General features: G+C 43.2%; 2 protein-coding genes across 3 annotated transcripts in view; one reads left to right on the top strand and one right to left on the bottom strand.

Annotated features, from left to right (window-relative positions):
* The first annotated feature begins 38 nt into the window (after positions 1 to 38).
* amd1 (adenosylmethionine decarboxylase 1) lies at positions 39 to 12,439 on the top strand. Of its 2 annotated transcripts, none has more exons than XM_053642910.1 (9): positions 39 to 391; positions 6,822 to 6,908; positions 7,508 to 7,634; positions 8,034 to 8,157; positions 8,274 to 8,316; positions 9,129 to 9,273; positions 9,580 to 9,672; positions 9,804 to 9,959; positions 10,313 to 12,439. In XM_053642910.1, the coding sequence occupies exons 1-9, from the start codon at positions 282 to 284 to the stop codon at positions 10,454 to 10,456; spliced, it is 1,029 nt and encodes a 342-aa protein (XP_053498885.1). In that variant the 5' UTR covers positions 39 to 281; the 3' UTR covers positions 10,457 to 12,439. The 2 variants fall into 2 exon arrangements, with proteins under 2 accessions (XP_053498885.1, XP_053498894.1); XM_053642919.1 differs by having other exon boundaries at positions 41 to 391; positions 8,034 to 8,136.
* Positions 11,361 to 18,412, bottom strand: part of LOC128618992 (peptidyl-prolyl cis-trans isomerase-like 4) — an 8,231-nt gene continuing 1,179 nt past the window's right edge. The window contains exons 3-13 of the mRNA XM_053642774.1: positions 17,787 to 17,851; positions 17,065 to 17,182; positions 16,724 to 16,866; positions 16,522 to 16,618; positions 15,341 to 15,457; positions 15,128 to 15,252; positions 14,874 to 14,940; positions 14,428 to 14,539; positions 14,169 to 14,265; positions 13,906 to 14,029; positions 11,361 to 13,800 (exon numbers count right to left, since the gene is read on the bottom strand). Of these exons, the coding sequence (XP_053498749.1) occupies positions 13,579 to 13,800; positions 13,906 to 14,029; positions 14,169 to 14,265; positions 14,428 to 14,539; positions 14,874 to 14,940; positions 15,128 to 15,252; positions 15,341 to 15,457; positions 16,522 to 16,618; positions 16,724 to 16,866; positions 17,065 to 17,182; positions 17,787 to 17,851 (1,287 nt within the window). The 3' untranslated portion in view covers positions 11,361 to 13,578. The remainder of the gene's footprint in view (positions 13,801 to 13,905; positions 14,030 to 14,168; positions 14,266 to 14,427; positions 14,540 to 14,873; positions 14,941 to 15,127; positions 15,253 to 15,340; positions 15,458 to 16,521; positions 16,619 to 16,723; positions 16,867 to 17,064; positions 17,183 to 17,786; positions 17,852 to 18,412) is intronic.

Below are 18,412 nucleotides of genomic sequence, written 5' to 3'. Positions count from 1 at the left end.
CACGGTATAAAAGGGCAGCGTGGCGTGCAAACCGTGCTTTACACAGTATGGCCGGCGATATTAGCTAGCATTCGCTCACGGTTATTCTCTGTAAAAGGGGAAAAGTCGGTGAAAAGACGTTAAAAAAAAGAAAACATCCAACTAACAGAAACGACACCAGGGCCCAAGATTCAAGGACTGTGCTTTGTTTAACATCTTGTAAGCTTTGAGAAGGCAAAGGACTTGATTTGGAGCCGAAATCAAAAAAAAAAATTGATTTCTGGTCTGTTTGTTGTGTCACGATGGAGGAGAACAGTGCGCATTTCTTCGAGGGGACCGAAAAGCTGCTGGAGGTTTGGTTCTCCCGGCAGGACGACAGCAAAGGTACCGGGGACCTACGAAGCATCCCGAGGTTAGTCCAAAAAAATGTCCGTAACGCCGATGTGCTCGTGCTTTAATCCCAAATGTCGTCTTGTTGGATAAATAGGGCGCTAGATAGTGTGCAGGAAGGCGTTACCGTAGACGCTGTAGTAGTAGTGCGCGTGTGTAGGGAGTAGGGCGCTGTTTAGGACTTGACCCTTGAGGGTTTTTCTATATTTTTTTTACGTCTATCTTATTAAATCCTTGCGCGTTTGTATTTAAAATGCAGCGGCCATGATAACAGCGTTACGGTGTGACCTAGAATGTAATATATATTTGTTCTGAAATGTACTTCTGACGCATAAAAATAGCTGAACGGTGACATGGTTGCCATGTTTGTTCGGTAGCTCTCACACACCCTCCCCCTCTCAGTCATTCATTTATGGCGTAGCAAGCTGAAGCTCTGATGAAATACAGATAACATCTTTAACTTTAACTTTAGGCATTTTGGGCGCCTGTTTGGGTGTGTGTCCGAGCTAATGTCTTCCAAAATGCCACATCTTATCTTCGTGACGAGATACGCTAATCTCTTTCTCGCTATCTTTCGAGGTTATTATTTTAAATAAACAGTTAAATATTGCATACATGTCTATATTTATATATTTAAATGCAAGTTTAATTATATAATGCATAATAATAATAATAATAATAATAATAATAATAATAATAATAATAATAATAATGTGGCGCGTGTTAGCCAGCGACGTTAGCATGAAATGACGTAACCGCGCACGTTTTAAATTTAAAAAAAGTCACGTAAAATCACTCCGGTTTCACTTAAATATCCCCATGTTTATTATTTATGCAGCTAATTTACATATTTCAATATCATTGGTGGGGTTTTATTCGGGTGTTTTGAACCTCCTTTTTTTCCCCTTTTTGGCACGTTGGTGTCTGTTGAGGACTCGCGAGCACGTGACTCCCGCGTTCGAGAATACGGTTTAGAACCACCCCCCCCTCCCCGAAAAAAATCGCCGATCTGTCACGCGCGCTCGATTTACAGCACACCGCAATGCACTAGCGCAATGCGCGCGCTAACACGCAGTGAGCCAGCTGTAGTCGTTAAAAAAAATAACCAAAAAAAAAAATGGAGGCCAGTGAGTTCGCGCGCTACTTCGCGTATTGATGACGTCACTTCTTAAAACGTTATACACGTCATATTGTTAATGGATCGTAACAAATGAGTAGATTTGGAGGATATTTGGGGGTGGAGGCTGAGGATGTAGTGATGTGCAGATTTATTTATTTATCTATTAATCGTTGCATAGTGTCATGAAAACAAAACACAACCCCTATTCAGGTGGGATTAGTTTTATGCTATAAAATAAACTGACTTTGCGTGCACGTGTTTGACGTTTACGTTGCTATGAAATCTTAGTGCGTTATATCCGGTCGGGAAAGTGTTTGTTGTTGTTTACTCATTTGCTACTGAAACACAACTATTAAAACACGACAGTTTCAGCTCAGTTATTGAGTTCCTAGCACGGTTCTACAGTAAATAGTGTTGGTCCTTAAACCAAACTGACGTCACGTCTCATCACGTACCTGTATACTATTCTAGATCGTTATTGAGGACTAACGGTTTTCTGATTACTTTTTAAAATCGCTAAACCTACTAAAAGGCCTGGGGGGTTTTTTTCCCCCCTAGCTGGAGAAGTATGCTTAAACAGACAGTGAGGGTTTTTGACTGGAGACTCAGATCATGACGACAATCACGACGACTGCACAGTGTCTTTAAAACTTACTGAGGGGTGTTTGGGCTCTGATGTGCCGTCACGTGATGTGCATGTATAGCTAGTATGTGAACAATGCTGTGTGCATGCGTACATGCGCGTGGTAAGAGTGACTTATAGTTCAGTTAGTCACGTGACCTGCTATTAATCTGTACACGTGGGCCACACTCCCTACAACAAACACTCATAATAGTCGTTTTGTATTAAAATAAGATGTACGCGGTGGACTCTTAGTTTGTTACTACGGATGTGCGAGACTGTAATCCCGTCCGACTAGCACTCGCGTCAAAAAGAAATGACGTCAGAATCCGCCTAAATGTTTTGACTTGCAAAGTCCTCGCATCTCGTCACGTTTTTATAGATGACGCCTCGTGGTACAAATTTGTCAGTAAGTCATTAAGTAATAAAGATTGGTTGGTTATATTATACAGCACTGGGGCGTTGTGATAAAAATATACACCACGGTTCTCAAAGATATTTCTATATGTGATGTGTATAAAGATGTATCTTTTTTTTTTTTTTTTTTTTACCAGTGATCCAGTATATATTTATATTAAATAAACAAGTAGTAAAAAAAATCACACTGTGCATTGCAACATGACTGATTTATCTTGACTTAAAGTTTTAGTCAGTTATAGTTGTGTGTTCGTCCGTTTTTACAGGAATTGTGATCTGCTAGTAGCGTTTGGGAAGGTATTAAATGTGCAGGCGATTGGGGGGGGGGTCGTGTTTTGACGGTAAGCAACGTGTATCAGTATTTAGTCGTTTAGATGAACTAACGACGCGTCGGACGCCGTGAAGGTATCCGGAGAAGTGAGTCCAGTTATACTGTAGATTTCATTTGAACATTAACATCCAAAACTGTTAAGCTGTACACAGAACATTTAGAAGAAACCCAAGTCAGTGGTTCAAAAGCTAAATTTCTTCAGTTTTATTTCAGCGCTTTAAAAACGTATCTCATTATATTATGGGTATATAGCGGGAGTCTTGTTTTAAACTTGTAATCGTTAGTGCGTTGCTGTGGCGTACGAGGAATAAAACACCATGACGTGCTGTTAATCAGCTTTGAAGCGGGAAGAGTAACGTTTCGTCTCCGTCACTTAACGAATCGGTGTCGGTTTCTCTATATAGTATTTCGAACGTCTCTACTTTCCATCTCTACGCCGATGTATCGGTACCAGAAATGAAAATGTGGTATTGCGTAATCTGTGGAAAGTGTGGAGCAGTAGATACAGGACAGCAGATCAGTAGAAAGATGCACGGCCGGATGTAAGGATATCAGGATTATATAGAAAACACCGAGTATATCGTTGTTAGAAATGTAATTATCTCCTGTGTGGGTTTTTATTTCTTTTGCCCCATCTCCGACGCTGTTGACATGAACTCCTACGTTTCTTGGCAATGGAACCTGATAACCGTGGCCGTGGGTTCTTGGAGGGCAGAGTGAACGACGAGCGGTGTTGGATTACCGTTAGGAAGGATTAAACCATCGTCGAGGTACAGGGAAGCGGATCACGGTCGGTTGCTGGAGCACGGCCCATGGCCAAATAAGTCCACAAGGGCATCTGATTCACAAATCTACACCCTGCCGGTGTACGTGTGAGAGAGGAACCTCGTCACCTCACAGAACAGACACAAGACAGGACACTGCTTAAATACCTCCACGATGACGTTATACATCCATAGAGAAATGAAACTTCTGTACTTCGGGGGCACCAGTTTTAAACACCAGTGTGGATCTCGGGATTCTGAACATAGTGCGAGTTCATAAGCAATTTCATAACGTGATGTGTTTCAAAAATTTTAGAGCGTTCCTATTTCATTAGTTTTTTCTGAATTGCTGTTTAATTTGAACAGTAATGTTTTGGCTGGTTTGTGGAGAAGTGGTGATTTTTGTCCGTGTGTAAGCATGTGAGTGGGTGTTTCAGTCTGTCCTGAATGAAACAAACTCTTGGAAGGAAATGTCTTCAGTTATTTATTTCTGGGATGAGCTTTGAATAGGTATCCATCTTGTTACGTAACTTGGCGAGTTAAAACAAAGGTTTCCACCTACACACGCTAGTTTGGATGCGTGTATGTGGTCTCGCCCTCGCAGTGGCTTTACAATGTCCTTCAACACTCTAAGCTATTCCACACACACCCTTCTGCTAAAAGCCGGCACCGTTATCCGTCCTGAAATAGCGCCAGGGCAGTTATACAGGAGCAGGTGAGGAGGGGGTTGAGTTGCAGAGTCCTAAAATATCCCTCGTGGTGCAAGGCACTTCTAAGAATCCTGACGGTTAGAACTTCTCTCACTTGTGTTGTATTTAGTAATGAGTCATTAAACATTCCTTATTCAGTCACTTGTATGCACCTGGCTCTGTAGCGTTGGTTAACACGCCTTGTCTTCGTATGTCTACACACTCTGCAAATATTTAATCTGTTATTCCGGTCACGTGCACGATCGTGTCCAGTCAGCACACGCGCTTATTAGGTGCTGAAGGAAGTCGTTTGCATGCAGGTGTCCAGTGTAAAGGGAGAAACCTTCGGATGTCCGTGCAGGTTTACTTTATTGTGAACCGTGCTACAAACACTTTAGACTTGGTTTACACAAATGTTCACGGTGCTTACAAGGCTGTACCTGCCCCACCTCGGCTGCTCAGACCAGGGGCCTGTACCGTGAAGCTGGTTTAGGTGGCTAGGCGGGTACATCTTAGTTTAGTTTGTACCAACCTTGTGTTTTAGGTACTATGGAAGTGGCTTGGCTTTTACCAGTGTTCATCACCATAGTAACTTGCGCTCTGGGGGGCGGGTTCCGGGTACGAGAACTCGAACCCAACTTGGACCGATCAGCCTTGAGCAAAGCGACGGAACTAATTCAACTCCCCAGTGCAAACCTGTAAGAAGAGCATGTTGCAGTGAAATCTTGAATTAAAACAATTTATATTAAATGAAATGTGTTGGTTATGTTTTGAACCCTGTATTCTGATCGTGAGCCTATAAAGGTAAACTTGTGCGTTTACAATCTGCAATGTTGGGAGCTTTGGCAGACGCAACGGCGTCATGTCTTGCGGTTAGTGTAGGTGTAAATTCCTCATATTTCCGCAAAATATGTTCTTGCTTTTCAACCGGCAGTATACGCACCTGTTTGTTTGTTTGTTTTCCCCACGTTGAATGCTATTGGCTGGTCGGTGCCGACATCACGTTTGTGCACGTGTACTAACCATAGCTTAAGGACCATTAAGGATCAATGCCTGAGTTGACGTAGTATATTGATGACCAGCCTCATGCTACTGTCAGTCTGGTTTGGTTTGGTTTTGTCAACTCAAAACTAATCCCATAATCCTGGGTTTGTTCAACTAGTTTCGTGGTACAGGCTCCTGATCTGTTATACTAATCCCAACATACCAACCACTCCTAAAGCGTGCCAAACTGGATCTCTTTAAAACAGAGTCTCGGCACTTCAGGACTGCTTTGAACACGCAGACTGGAGTATGTTCAAAGAGGTTACCACAACACTACAGTGCTGATGTTGCATCAGTGACTGGCTGTGTCTGCACGCGCACAGACAATGCGGCTTCCTTCAAGACATTCACCGAAAAATGACTGCCGACGTGCACTTGCTGTTGAAAACCGGTGATTCTGCCTCCAGGCTAACAAGCACAGCTACGCCAAAAGATTACTTCACAAATACTAGGAACGCGCAGTGCATGTGACGAGGCATTCAGGTCCTCAGACTACAAAGTTACACCACTTGTTGTGATGGTGATGCCTCGCTTCCAGACACTGAACAATTTCTACACACTGAACAACATGCCAGCAGGGAAGACCACCCCAACTCCCACCAATAAAGTAGGTTCTGTCTGTAGTAGACATCAGGAAAACCGTCCCCACAGAAAGCTGCAGGTCCTGACGACATGCCTGGCCGGTTGCTCGGGGAAGATGCTGATCAGCTTGCCTTGCAGATGTCCTCAGACATCCTTTAACATTTCCCTGAGCCAAGCAGTTCTCTACGTGCTTCAAGAAAACCACCAAAATCCCAATCCAAACCGCTCACTAGAGGACCTCGTATCTGCTACAGTCCACTTTTTTCTCTGACCGATCGGGACAAAGGACTATTACGTAAGGATGCTGTTCAAAGACGTGAGTTCAGCATTCAACACTATCATCCCACAACAGCTGATAACATGGATGAGCCTGCTGGGTTTAAACACCACCTCAGATTACTCAACACCCTGCTGCCTCCCAGTACTCACCTGGGCTAGTCAAACACCTAACCCAGTGAGACTCTGTACCACGGCGCACCTGCATTTAAAACTTTTTTTTTTTTTAACTGATGGACCTCGTTTTTGCTGCTACGCTACAAAACGCGTGTTCTGTATATTTATCATCTTGCACTCATCTCGCACTGCGTAGTCTTGCGTGCTGTTCTGTTGCACCGTGGTCTTTCAGAAATGGCATTTCCTGCCAAAGTATACGAGCTTACATAGAGGAATGATTAAAAACCACACGACTTGAAACCATACAGTGTCAGAAAGTGGATTAATATAGACCCGCGCTGCTGTCAGAGCCGCGGTTATAATAACGGAGAACAATAATTAGTCGCCTCTGCCCAATCAGAGTGGAGAACTCAGGATCGCTGTGGTAGAATCTGAAAATCTAGTTGGTGTTGAGAGATTTTAGTATTCCTAATGTGTGTTTGTGTTTCAGGTTTGAGTGGGACAAACTTCTGGAGAATGTGCATTGTTTGATCATAAGTGTGACAAAGACTGACAAGCAGGAAGCTTATATACTCAGGTAGGTCTCTCTTTCATTGCTCTGTCCTTATTGACGTTCACACACTCACATATCCTCGCCGAGGGAAAGCAAAAGCTCTGCCTGTTGAATAATTAAAGACTGTTTAATAGTAAATGAGGGGAAAATATCAGTCAGGAAAATTTGGAACAATAAAAACTATACTATGCTACACACACACACCTGCTGACATCAATGGAAAATACTTATGTTTAATGATGTAATATTTAATACTGATGTATTAAGTGTGATTTTTGACTTGTTGCTATGGTGATGAGAGACACCAAGGTTGGGGGAAAAATGCTTTTTCAGTTAAAGCAGCACTCACCTGAGTGAAAGCGGATTCACCGAAGGGGAAAGGACGCATATTTGCTTCCGGTTACCTCCGCTTTTTGAGCCAACGTTATCTAGGCGGACTCTGACCTGTGAATTTACAAGACTTGGTATTGTGAGCCAATAGAAAAGAAGTAGGCGTGACTGCGAGGAGGCGAGACGCGCAGTTGAATGAGGAGCGTGGCGCTCTGAACGTGCTTCTTGCATCTTTTGATTTAATCGTTGGATGAAATTAAGTGACGCTCCTTGTGTGTGCGTTCCTCCCGCAGCGAGAGTAGCATGTTTGTCTCCAAGAGACGTTTCATTTTGAAGACATGCGGAACCACCCTCTTACTGCAAGCGCTGGTGCCCCTGCTGCAGCTGGCGCGTGAGTACTGCGGCTTTGACGCCATCGAGGTGAGAGACACACACACACACTAAAAAGAATGTGCGAAGCCGTTTGTTGCTTGTCCATGATTATAATGTGCTAAGCTTGGATTATGCAGCGTTGCTCCAACAGTAGTAAACAAGAACATTAAATAAAAGAATTATGCCTAGAATATTTCATGTTTGTCACCGTGACTCTTGTTTTGATTTAACAGCCTCATTGGGGATGATTTAATTTCTTTAAAAAATGTATCAGCATGTGGGAACCTGTTAGCGTTCATTAGCACCTGCATCATGATCACTTAATTGTAATAGTGACTGATTAAATTGAATCTAATCTTCAGGGCTGGCAGGTCTAGATTATCAATCTATTTTCAAAATGTTTAATATGCTACTGTTCTTGTTTTGGGTTTTTTTTGCATCACGCAGAACTTCTTCTACTCTCGTAAGAACTTTATGAAGCCCGCCCATCAGGAGTTCCCTCACCGAAACTTTGAGGAGGAAGTGGGATTTCTCAGCCAGATCTTCCCAAGTACGCTTCACCACAATCTCAGTATTTTCTTTTTCACTCTCTTTCACATTTCACTTATTTAAAATCCTTAAGAGACAACGTCTTGAGGTTGTTTTTGGCTTTTTTTAGATTGTAGTGACATGGTTTTGTTTCCACAGATGGAGCAGCATACTGTATGGGACGTCTGAACTGTGACTGCTGGTGCGTTATTTACAGACTGTTTCGTTAGTGGGGGTGTTGACGATTCACTCGTTTTCTCAAGGTCCGTCTCGAAGGACGAGTTTTGATCGGATAATCGGGTTTTAAAATGATAAAAAAAAATTGGATGCACTGATTTTTACTTTACACAGCTTATGATTACGAATAATAATGAATTGGCGACCCGGTGCGAATGGCAGGTGCCGTGTGGAACACTCGGACGCCAGCCAGTGTATTAGCTAATTAGCGTGCTACCATGGAGACTAACAGGAGAGCCCGAAATCCACAAGGCACCGGCTAAATTCTCAATCGCCACTCAAGCTAAAACCATTGCCAGGTTTATATGCACGGATATCCCCCCCCCCCCCTCCTTTTTTTTTTTCCAATTGCACCATTGAAACTGGTATTTCGGCTAGTTGTTATTGTAGCCTTGAGCTGTTTTGACTGCACTTTTGTGAATTGCTGACAGTTTTAATTACCGCTTGTCTACATATTCAGGAAACCCTGGCAAGGTTTACTTTTCCTGCAATAAAGACTTGTTGCAGTAAACAGTTTAAAGTAGTTTCTTGATCTTTTTCTGGCTTGAGATGCATTTGAAAGTTAAATACTGAAAATGGTACTTTTATATATAAAAAAAAAAAAGCTACTCAACTGAATTGCTGAATCGAATTGTTCATCGAATCAGTCGTTCAGAATCAACCCCCCCACCAAAATGCTTCGATTCAGAAGCAATGTCAACCTAAAGACTCGCACCGCTATTCGTTAGCGTTCACCATGGTTCGGATTTCAGAAACGTTCTTTGATTTTCCCCTCAGGTACTTGTTTACTCTGGAGCTGCCGGAGTACTGGGAGAACAAGCAGGCGGACCAGACGCTGGAGGTTCTGATGAGTGATCTCGACCCAGCCGTGATGGACCAGTTCTACACGAAAGACGGTGTTTCCGCTAATGATGTCACTCGTGTACGTCGGGGTATCTTTGTTTTTATATACATCAGTGTGCGAATTAAGAACCGCTTTAACCAGGGGCTAACTTTAAGGTTCATCACTCGCTGGTTCTCTCAGTGGGAGTTCACTGGTTATTATACCAATAACAACGTTGATGATGATGGGTTCTGTAGACGGAAAGCTTGGGCGGGAATAGAAATAGAAATATTCTGCCACAAAAAGCCTGATGAACAATAAAGCACATGAAAATCTTGTTAAATTGATCTAGTGTTAGCTAAAGTAAAGCAGATACTTATTAACCTGTGCTGTTTTGCTCCACAGATGAGTGGAATTCGTGACCTGATTCCAGGTTCTGTGATCGACGCCACAATGTTCAACCCTTGTGGATACTCCATGAATGGAATGAAAACGGATGTACGTGGGGCGCCTGCGATAATCTCAGCTAGCATTAGCCTCGTCATAATTACTGACCAGGCTAAAACAAGGTTCTGCCATTTCTCTCGACTGATTTAAATTTTTTTTTTCCCAACGCCGTTGTTGTACAGGGAACTTACTGGACGATTCACATCACCCCTGAGCCGGAGTTTTCGTACGTTAGTTTCGAAACCAACCTCTCTCAGACGTCCTACGACGACCTCATCCGGAAAGTCGTGGACATCTTCAAGCCAGGGAAATTTGTGACTACGCTTTTTGTTAATCAGGTAAGCGCGAGTTACCCGTTCTCGGTAAGAAGCGCTTCTTTAGACGTGTTTAACGCTGAAATGTTAGAAATCACTCCCATGAAGATAAAGGATTACCTCTGATGTAGCTAACGAGCTTTAACGTAGTCTGTATAAATGCTCCTGTAACTGCTGGAATGGGAAGATTAATGTAAATACACTTTTAAAAAATGAACAAACTCTCAGGCTAATGTAAAAAAATACCATGTGCATCACGTTGTTGGACACCTTTTTGGATTTCTCATGCTACGTGAATAAAATTTCTGGAGAATATATTTTTGTATAGTCATATTTGCTGATGGATATTCTCTCTCTTCTCTCTCTGCGTGTGTAAGAGCTCCAAGTGTCGCAGCGTGTTCTCGTCTGCGCAGAAACTTGACGGCTACAGGCGCCTGGATCGCCAGCTGGCCCACTTCAACGACTACAACTTCGTCTTTACCAGTTACGCTAAGAAGCCCCAGCAGAGCCAGCAGAGCTGAAGATGAGGAAGCGCAGAAAGAAAGCAGCCCGAGCCCCAAGGCTCCGCTGCTGCTGTTGCTCGGAGTTTCGTCACTGTAGCCGTATCGCGAGTTTATCCCGTAAACGTCCTCGTACCCGATCCGTAGATATGTCGCATGAAAGCTCTTGTCGTGTCCGTGTAGATATTCTAGCTCACTCTTGCTGTGATCTTGAAGTGCATGTAGAGTTGAGGAGCCTCCCCTTCCTCCAGGTGTCCCCCCTCATCCTCCACAGACAGGGTTTCCGCGCCCACTAAGCAGGGACCCTGGCATGCTCAGATCCGTCTTCAACAGCGTGGCGTCACGTCTCGGATTTCAAAACTCGAACCAAACCTCACAATAAATACCTCGCCTAATAAATACGTGATTCTCACAATGCCTTTTCACTGATAAAGTGCACAATCAAACGCGCCTTTGGGGGAGGGGTAAATGTATACAATAATTGCACTTTAAAATGAGCACCAAAGCGTCTTGTTTAAGCACTAATATAAAATAAATAAATAACTTCCACCTTTTGTTGCTCATGGCTTTTTAAAAAAATATATATATATATATATTAAATTCCACGCCTCTGAATGGGGGAGAAAAAATCCAGTGAATGTAGAAGGGCCGTGAACGTAGGCGTGTGCGAGGAGCCGTTACGCACGTGCGTGAATACCGTGAATGCCTGCTCTTTTGTTTTGCCCTCATTGTTCAGGACCTCTCCTGCCCTCTGAGCGGGCCAGCATGGTGCCTGTTCCCCAGTGAAGCGCTTTTCCCTCCCTCCCAAATCACTTCCTAAACAATACACATCCCTGGTAAGCGCATACAATAGATGTGCATGGATCTGAGCATGTCAGGGTTCTCCCAGATCATTCCACACTTAACAGTTGCACCAACTACTCTCTTTTTTTTTTTTTTTTTTTTTGGGTTTATTAATTCTAGTCTGCACTACACGTGTAGGGGTTTGTTTTTTGGATTCTCTCTCAAATCAAAAACCTTTCCCATGGAGTGGTCAGAGAGCTGCTGAATTGTCGTCCAGCTCACGAGGGAGTAAAATACTAAAGACTTTGACTCGGATGTTTTTGAGGACTCGATTTTCCCCGTTTGGCACGCCAGCAAATCTCACGAAGCCTCTCCGGCCAGAGAGCGTGACCGTCTCGTACTGCTGCCGGACAGGGAAACGAGGCGTCCTCCCAAAACACGAGCCCTGGCGCTTATCGAAACCGGTTATTGGGGAGGGGTTCGAGCATTTAGCGTGAGGTTCTGAGCCGATACTCGTGTATTTTAAACCGTTATACCCGTCTGTTCGACTTTAGGAACAGCCGAATGTGCAAAAAAAAACAAACTAATTTCTTGCTGGAATTTGATCGTATGTAAGTTTTCGAGTGTGTACTTTTTTTTTTAAAAAAAAACAAAACATAATTAACAGGGCCTAGCTGCAAACATTCTTTACAGTGAAGATTTGTAGCCTCTCGAATATCAGAACATCTTTAAAATCCTCACAGCGTCTCTACCAGTCTGACTGAGGGGAAAGGTTTTAAACTAATCTTCCATGTGGATGGACCATTTCTTAGCGGGAAGTAGTCGAGTCTTGAGTCTGAATATTTTTCTAAGCTTCCACAAGTGTAGTTTAGGACAGTGCCCCCCCCCCCTTTTTTTTCTTTCTTTCCTCTCCTATACCTTATGTGGACCAACTGGGTTTTTGTCCTCCTTTCATGCCCACTTTCCCCCTCAGTGATCCCCACTCTACATTCTGAGGTGGATGAATTGGATCAGATGTGGGTGGGGTTTTTTTTTTTTTTTAAATATTTTCCCCTCTGCACTCAGAGGAGGAAGGCTTGGTGCGTGACCGTACTCTGGATGTTGAGGGGGAAAGGGAAACTTTGCTATTTTGATTCTCTTGCTATTTCCTTGGTTGATCAAGATGTGCTAAATATCTGTACTATGAGCTTGATGCATTAAAGACAAATAAATAAAAGTCAACTGTTTGCTGTGAATTATTTTTCTTTCCCTCATTGTTTTTATTTGCCTCGTTGCTGAAATACAGGGTGTATCGTACGATGTGACATGAGCCACAGTTTGACAGCAATATGAAAAATCTCTCGTACTGGAGAGTTTCTTCATAAACGGTTATTAGACCTTAAATCAAAACGTCCAAGTTTAAATGTCAGCTTCTTTAATATGCAATTAAAGATTATAAACTCGATGAGTGATTACACCAGGGAGCAAGGGGCCATCTGATACCCTGATGGCAGTAGTGAGGGCTTTGAAATGGGATTTAATTGACACAGGTTACTGTGATCCACTATTAGCCCTCCTCAGCTGCCTGTTTGAAAGAAATGATCCAAACTTTCACACTCGGGCCCCAGTATGCTGTTTCTAGGAATAAATAAGCATTAAGGTAGCTCGGCTCTGCGCTTGTGTGTTGCTGTAAGGAGCATCAGTACTGACCCAGACCTTCAACCCAGTTCATCTGATGGGTTTTGAACATACAAGACAAAGAATTGCTCAGTTACAGTGAGGAAGAGTCAGTGCCTGAGTGGTGTAAATCTTTAGTTTTAAGATAAACCTGTCAATCAGGAGGAGTGCATTCCCACAGCTGATGAATTCCTTTAATGTTGAAAAATCAACAAGCATGTCATTGGACAGCGGATCTAATATGAAGCTAATCATAATCCCTACAACAGCAAGAGGGGTTCTCCAAAGGTATTGGAGATGAAGGTTTTTTCATTTTTATTTCTGAACTTTCCACCCACCTTACCCGTTATTATATTTATTATTTATTTATAAACAACTCTCATGAAGATGGTGTGGTTTCCACAACTGGAACAAACCCCCATCCACCATTTTGAGACCCATGGCTTTATAGGTTTCTTTAATAAATAAAACCCTGATTTAGAGTCACATTAACATTTAATAAGTTCCACATCTTTCTGTTTCATTGGTATGGTTTAGTTTGTTCTGTGGCATTAACAGTGAATAAAACAAATGCAGAGAAGTGTCATTCCGCGATGATGTTTAAACGTGCGCATATGTCATCATCGTCCCGTGATACCGCGAGTCCGTGTCGGTGAAGCTGTACACACGGTGTCCTCATTTCTTTCTTTTTTTTTTAATCGGTATCAGCGATGACGGCTGCGCTCCTTGTCCTTTGACCTCTTTGGGCTGCGGCTGCGATCGCGTTTGTGGCTTTTCTGCTTGTGCTTACCGTGCTTGTGGTCCCTGTCCCTCTCTCTATCCCTCTCCCTGTCTCGCTCTCTGTATCTGTCCTTCTCACGGTCTCTGGAGCGAGAGCGCGATCGTTGCTTGCTCTCTTTCCGCTCTCTCCAGCTCTGCTCGGCCTCCTAAAGCGAAAACACAGCGAGGAGGGGGAGGAAATATTTATTTATTGACATTTTTTATCTCTCTATGCTCGTTTTTTTTTTTTTGTGCGGTGCGGTCCTACGTACCTTCGATTTCTTTGCCCTCCTGTCGTCTTCGTCGTCCGACTGGCCCCTCTTCTCCCGCTCCTTCCTGTCGTCCCTCCGCCCCACGTCCTGCTCTTCCTCATCCAGGAGGAGATCGTAACGAGAACTTTCGGGAAGGCGTTAAGCAAAAAACGAACCTCAGAGCTCTCGTGACTTGTCCGTGTTTATCGATATTTTTGGTTACGGTGCGTAGAAGTCGCGGATTTAACAAAATAAAACCTAGTTAAACTGAACAGGAAGGATACTCTTGCTTGGGTTTGACTTTGTCTTTTAGAGCCAGTTTGGATTTGTTGTCCAGGTCTTTCTCATAGGCCCTGAAATCATCTTTAGTGTACTTCCCACCTGTGAAGAACATAAATAAGTTCAGGTGATATTTTTCTCCTGATTTACCTTTTTAACAAAAACCCTAATTATCTAGAAAGGCTAAAAACCGACCCACAAAAAGTATATTAAAGCGATTAAAATCACTTATTACGCAACATTTCAAAGACAAAACACACACACCTTTGCCCTTCCATTTGATCTTGGACACGGACTGGCTGAAGTCCACGTGGATGCGTCGGTCGTCAATCAGTACGTTGTCCATCTTAAAGTACGCTTTCTCGCAGTCCTCCACCTGAAACGCGAACATGTTAAGCTTTAGGACGAACCGCTCTACAATCCGAGTCGTTCTACGACAGTTCATTCGAACCTGAGCGAACAAAAAAAAAGTGGCTCCATGCTGCCCCCTGGAGGCCTCGAGCTGCATCCACAGTCGCACTAAAGCACACCTCTTTTCTCTCATCATCTCTACACATCATCCTGAGAAATGAATCTGTGGTTTTTCCCCACTGCGCATTCAGGAAACTATTTAGAGATGACTGGACATGTCACCATGACGATGGTGACAACATCGTTATTACTGGTGAATATATCTTTAAATTAAACTAAACAGCACCATACAAACCAACCTTCTCGAACTCGATGAAAGCGTAGCACAGAGACTCGCCCGTCTTCCAGTCCCTGATGATCTCGCAGCTGTGTACAGAAAATGACAGAAATAATTCAGCAATATTTAAAGACTTTTTTTTTTAATCATCTTGTTCATAATGATTAACCCCCCCCCACCACCAAAAGTTGATTTTAATTCAGCCTGTGAAGTGTTGTTTATGTCTGTTTTGTGATAAAGTGACACGGTGATGATGATGGAGGTAGATTCTCGCACCACTGGATTGTGCCAAAGCGAGAGAAGATGATCTCCAGGTCCTCGTCGGTGGTGACCGGGTTCAGCTTACACACAAACAGCACGTTCTCTGGGGGTTTAACGTCTGCGTCGGGCAGATCGCCCACCTGGAACACACACACAAAGTGAGACAAACAAAGAGAGAGCAAGAGAGAGAGAGGAGACAGAGAGAGAGAGAGAGAGAGAGAGACTCACCATCTCCAGCAGAATGGCTTGCGTCTTTGCTTCCTTCTCTTTTATCAGTTCATCCAGCGCCTCTGCGTCCTTCCCTTCAGCATCAGTTATCGCTTCATCAGCTCCGATACGGCCGCTCTGACACACACACACACACACACACACACACACTTTAATCTTAATTCACATCCCATATTGTTCTTGTGATATCTAACAACTTGCATATCACGTCCATGCCGTGCAAATCTACTCAGCTCGATTATGTGGGATTAGTTGATGAAACTTAAGATAGAGGAGTCTATCCCTCTCGATATGTTTTAATCACCTGAGCTGATGGGCATGTGGGTGAAAACATTCAACCTGCTCACATTCAACCTGCACCACAAGCTCACAAGGAAGACCAGGTAACAAGTTTATATCGATCCATCGATCCACCAATCGTGCAGTGAGTCAGTCAGTGTGAGTTAGTCAGTGAATCAGTAACTATGTCAGTGAATCAGTGAGTCAGTAACCCCGTCAGTGAATCAGCGACTGCATCAGTGAATCAGTAACTACGTCAGTGAATCACCGACTTGGCAACTACGTCAGTGAATCAGAACTATGCCAGTGAATCAGTGACTACATCAGTGAGTCAGTAACTGCATCAGTGAGTCAGTAACTGCATCAGTGAGTCGGTAACTATGTCAGTGAATCACCGACTTGGCAACTACGTCAGTGAATCAGAACTATGCCAGTGAATCAGTGACTACATCAGTGAGTCAGTAACTGCATCAGTGAGTCAGTAACTGCATCAGTGAGTCGGTAACTACGTCAGTGAATCAGTAACTGCATCAGTGAATCAGTAACGGCATCAGTGAGTCGGTAACTACGTCAGTGAGTCGGTAACTATGTCAGTGAGTTGGTAACTACGTCAGTGAATCACTGAGTCGGCAACTACGTCAGTGAATCAGTAGCTACGTCAGTGAGTCGGTAACTATGTCACTTTGTTGGTAACTACGTCAGTGAATCAGTGAGTCGGTAACTACCTCAGTGAGTCAGTAACTACATCAGTGAATAAGTAAGTTGGCAACTACGTCAGGGAATCAGCAGCTACGTCGGCGAGTGACCGAGCCGGTAACGATGTCGATGAGTGACCGAGTCGGTAACAACGTCAGTGAATCAGTGAGTCAGTAACTACGTCAGTGAATCAGTGAGTCACTCACGTCCAGCTGCTCTTTCGTGGGCTCGGGGGAACGATCCGGCACCGGCAAGTCAGGAGGGTCATCATACGGGTCGTCCAGAACGACCGTGTGATTTATTCTGCAACCATAGCGCACACGTTTAACGGCACAGACTTCACCAGCAATCCTCCAAAACCAGTCTCAGAAGAACTTTGTTAGCAACATACAGTAGAGTTCGTCTCACCTGATGTCCTGGTACGGAATGAAGTCTTTGTCCACGAATGCCTCGTTGATTTTGGCCAAGACGTCCATGCCCTCCGTGACCTCCCCAAACACGGTGTGAACACTGTCCAGGTAATCCAGATTCTCTCCAGTAGTGATCAGGAACTGGCGAGGAGGCAACACACACACACACACGTCTTAGTACCAGCGTATTAACATATAAAACACAAAAACTAAAGCAATTGTGTTTATCAAAGAAGAAAATCAATCAATATCAGAAGACATGCATGTGTTAACTTCATAAAATAAACTAACGTGTATATAAATATTATATATATATATATATATAAATAAAATGAGAACCTGAGAACCGTGCTGCTCATTGCCATTGTTCACCATGGAGACGGTGCCCTTCTTCTTGTGCTTGATCCGTGGAACCTTCTCAGCATCGAAGAAGCGCGCCTGATCCCCGTACAGCTTACTGACACAACACACACAACAGGTTTATATCAATGCTGATATTCATACAAGTTATCGTTCCTATAGTAACAACCTGCGCAGGCATTTTCCAAGACCGATGAGCCGTTTATTCGCTGTTATTTAACAGCGATTTTAGAAAACGTCACATCGTCATTCGGAGACGTTTTTACTGAACATTTATGGAAGGAGTCTCCAGTGTCAGCACGGTTTTCTGCCACAGGAAAACCTTCAGGATATAAACCTTCAGGATAGAGCTGAAGGTCGCCGTAGTCGCTATAAATGCGAGTGACAGCAGAAACTAACCCTTCGTGGACGTTCCAGAGCATTAATCGTAACTATAAATGCGTTAAAAAAATGAGAAGTGTACTTATTTAACCAGTTATAAAACCGCTCCAGGGTGTGCCGATACGGGAAAATAGATCAACCTCGGGGTGAGTCCGACATTGATTATTTCCCTATAAATGACACGGTGTTTATTCCTCGAATTATACCATTTATTTTTTTAAATTAGAAAACATTGCAAAAGTATAGCGCCAGTTCAAAAGGCAAACAGATTAAATCATCATCATCATCATCATCATCATCATGAGGTGTTTATTACTGACCAGAACACGGACTCTCCTCCTCGGCCAGAGCCTGTAGGGTCTCCAGTCTGGACGATAAAATCTCTCTGAAAGAGGAAATAAAACCAAACAGCACCACTGTTACAGTTCTTCTACGTTTACAGTGAAATTAATTCCATACGTCGTCACGGAAGCTTCAGCGATCGCGATATGAACGTTTTATATCAGCGGCTGGGCGATATGAGCCAAAATATCATATCGCGATACTTATACGCGTCACGATACACAGGTTCGTAAACAGATTCTCAGCCAAACCGCAGTGTTGCGTTTTTAATAAACAAACCATTAAAAGCAAACTAACAAAATAGATAAATGTCTATGAAAATTAATTTAAGCCGATTTAAATTTCGTCATCAAATCAGCTTTCAATCAGAGTTTGTATTTGGTTTTAAAAAACTAATTTCATGTGCAATATCTCAGAAAAGTAATTAATATTTATATCATCATCATCATCGCCGCCCAGCCCTGATAAACACTTCGTGGTGATATAAGTTACATCACAATAAAGATCAGGTTTCCTGGTGATATAATTTGCTCAAGAATAATGACTTTAAAAAAAAATGTAATTAAAAACACACTGCAGAAATGTGATGACATCAGGAAATGAA

This window comes from Ictalurus furcatus, chromosome 2 (assembly GCF_023375685.1).
Source record: "Ictalurus furcatus strain D&B chromosome 2, Billie_1.0, whole genome shotgun sequence".
NCBI lineage: Eukaryota > Metazoa > Chordata > Actinopteri > Siluriformes > Ictaluridae > Ictalurus > Ictalurus furcatus.
This window is presented reverse-complemented; position numbering and strand designations above follow the sequence as displayed.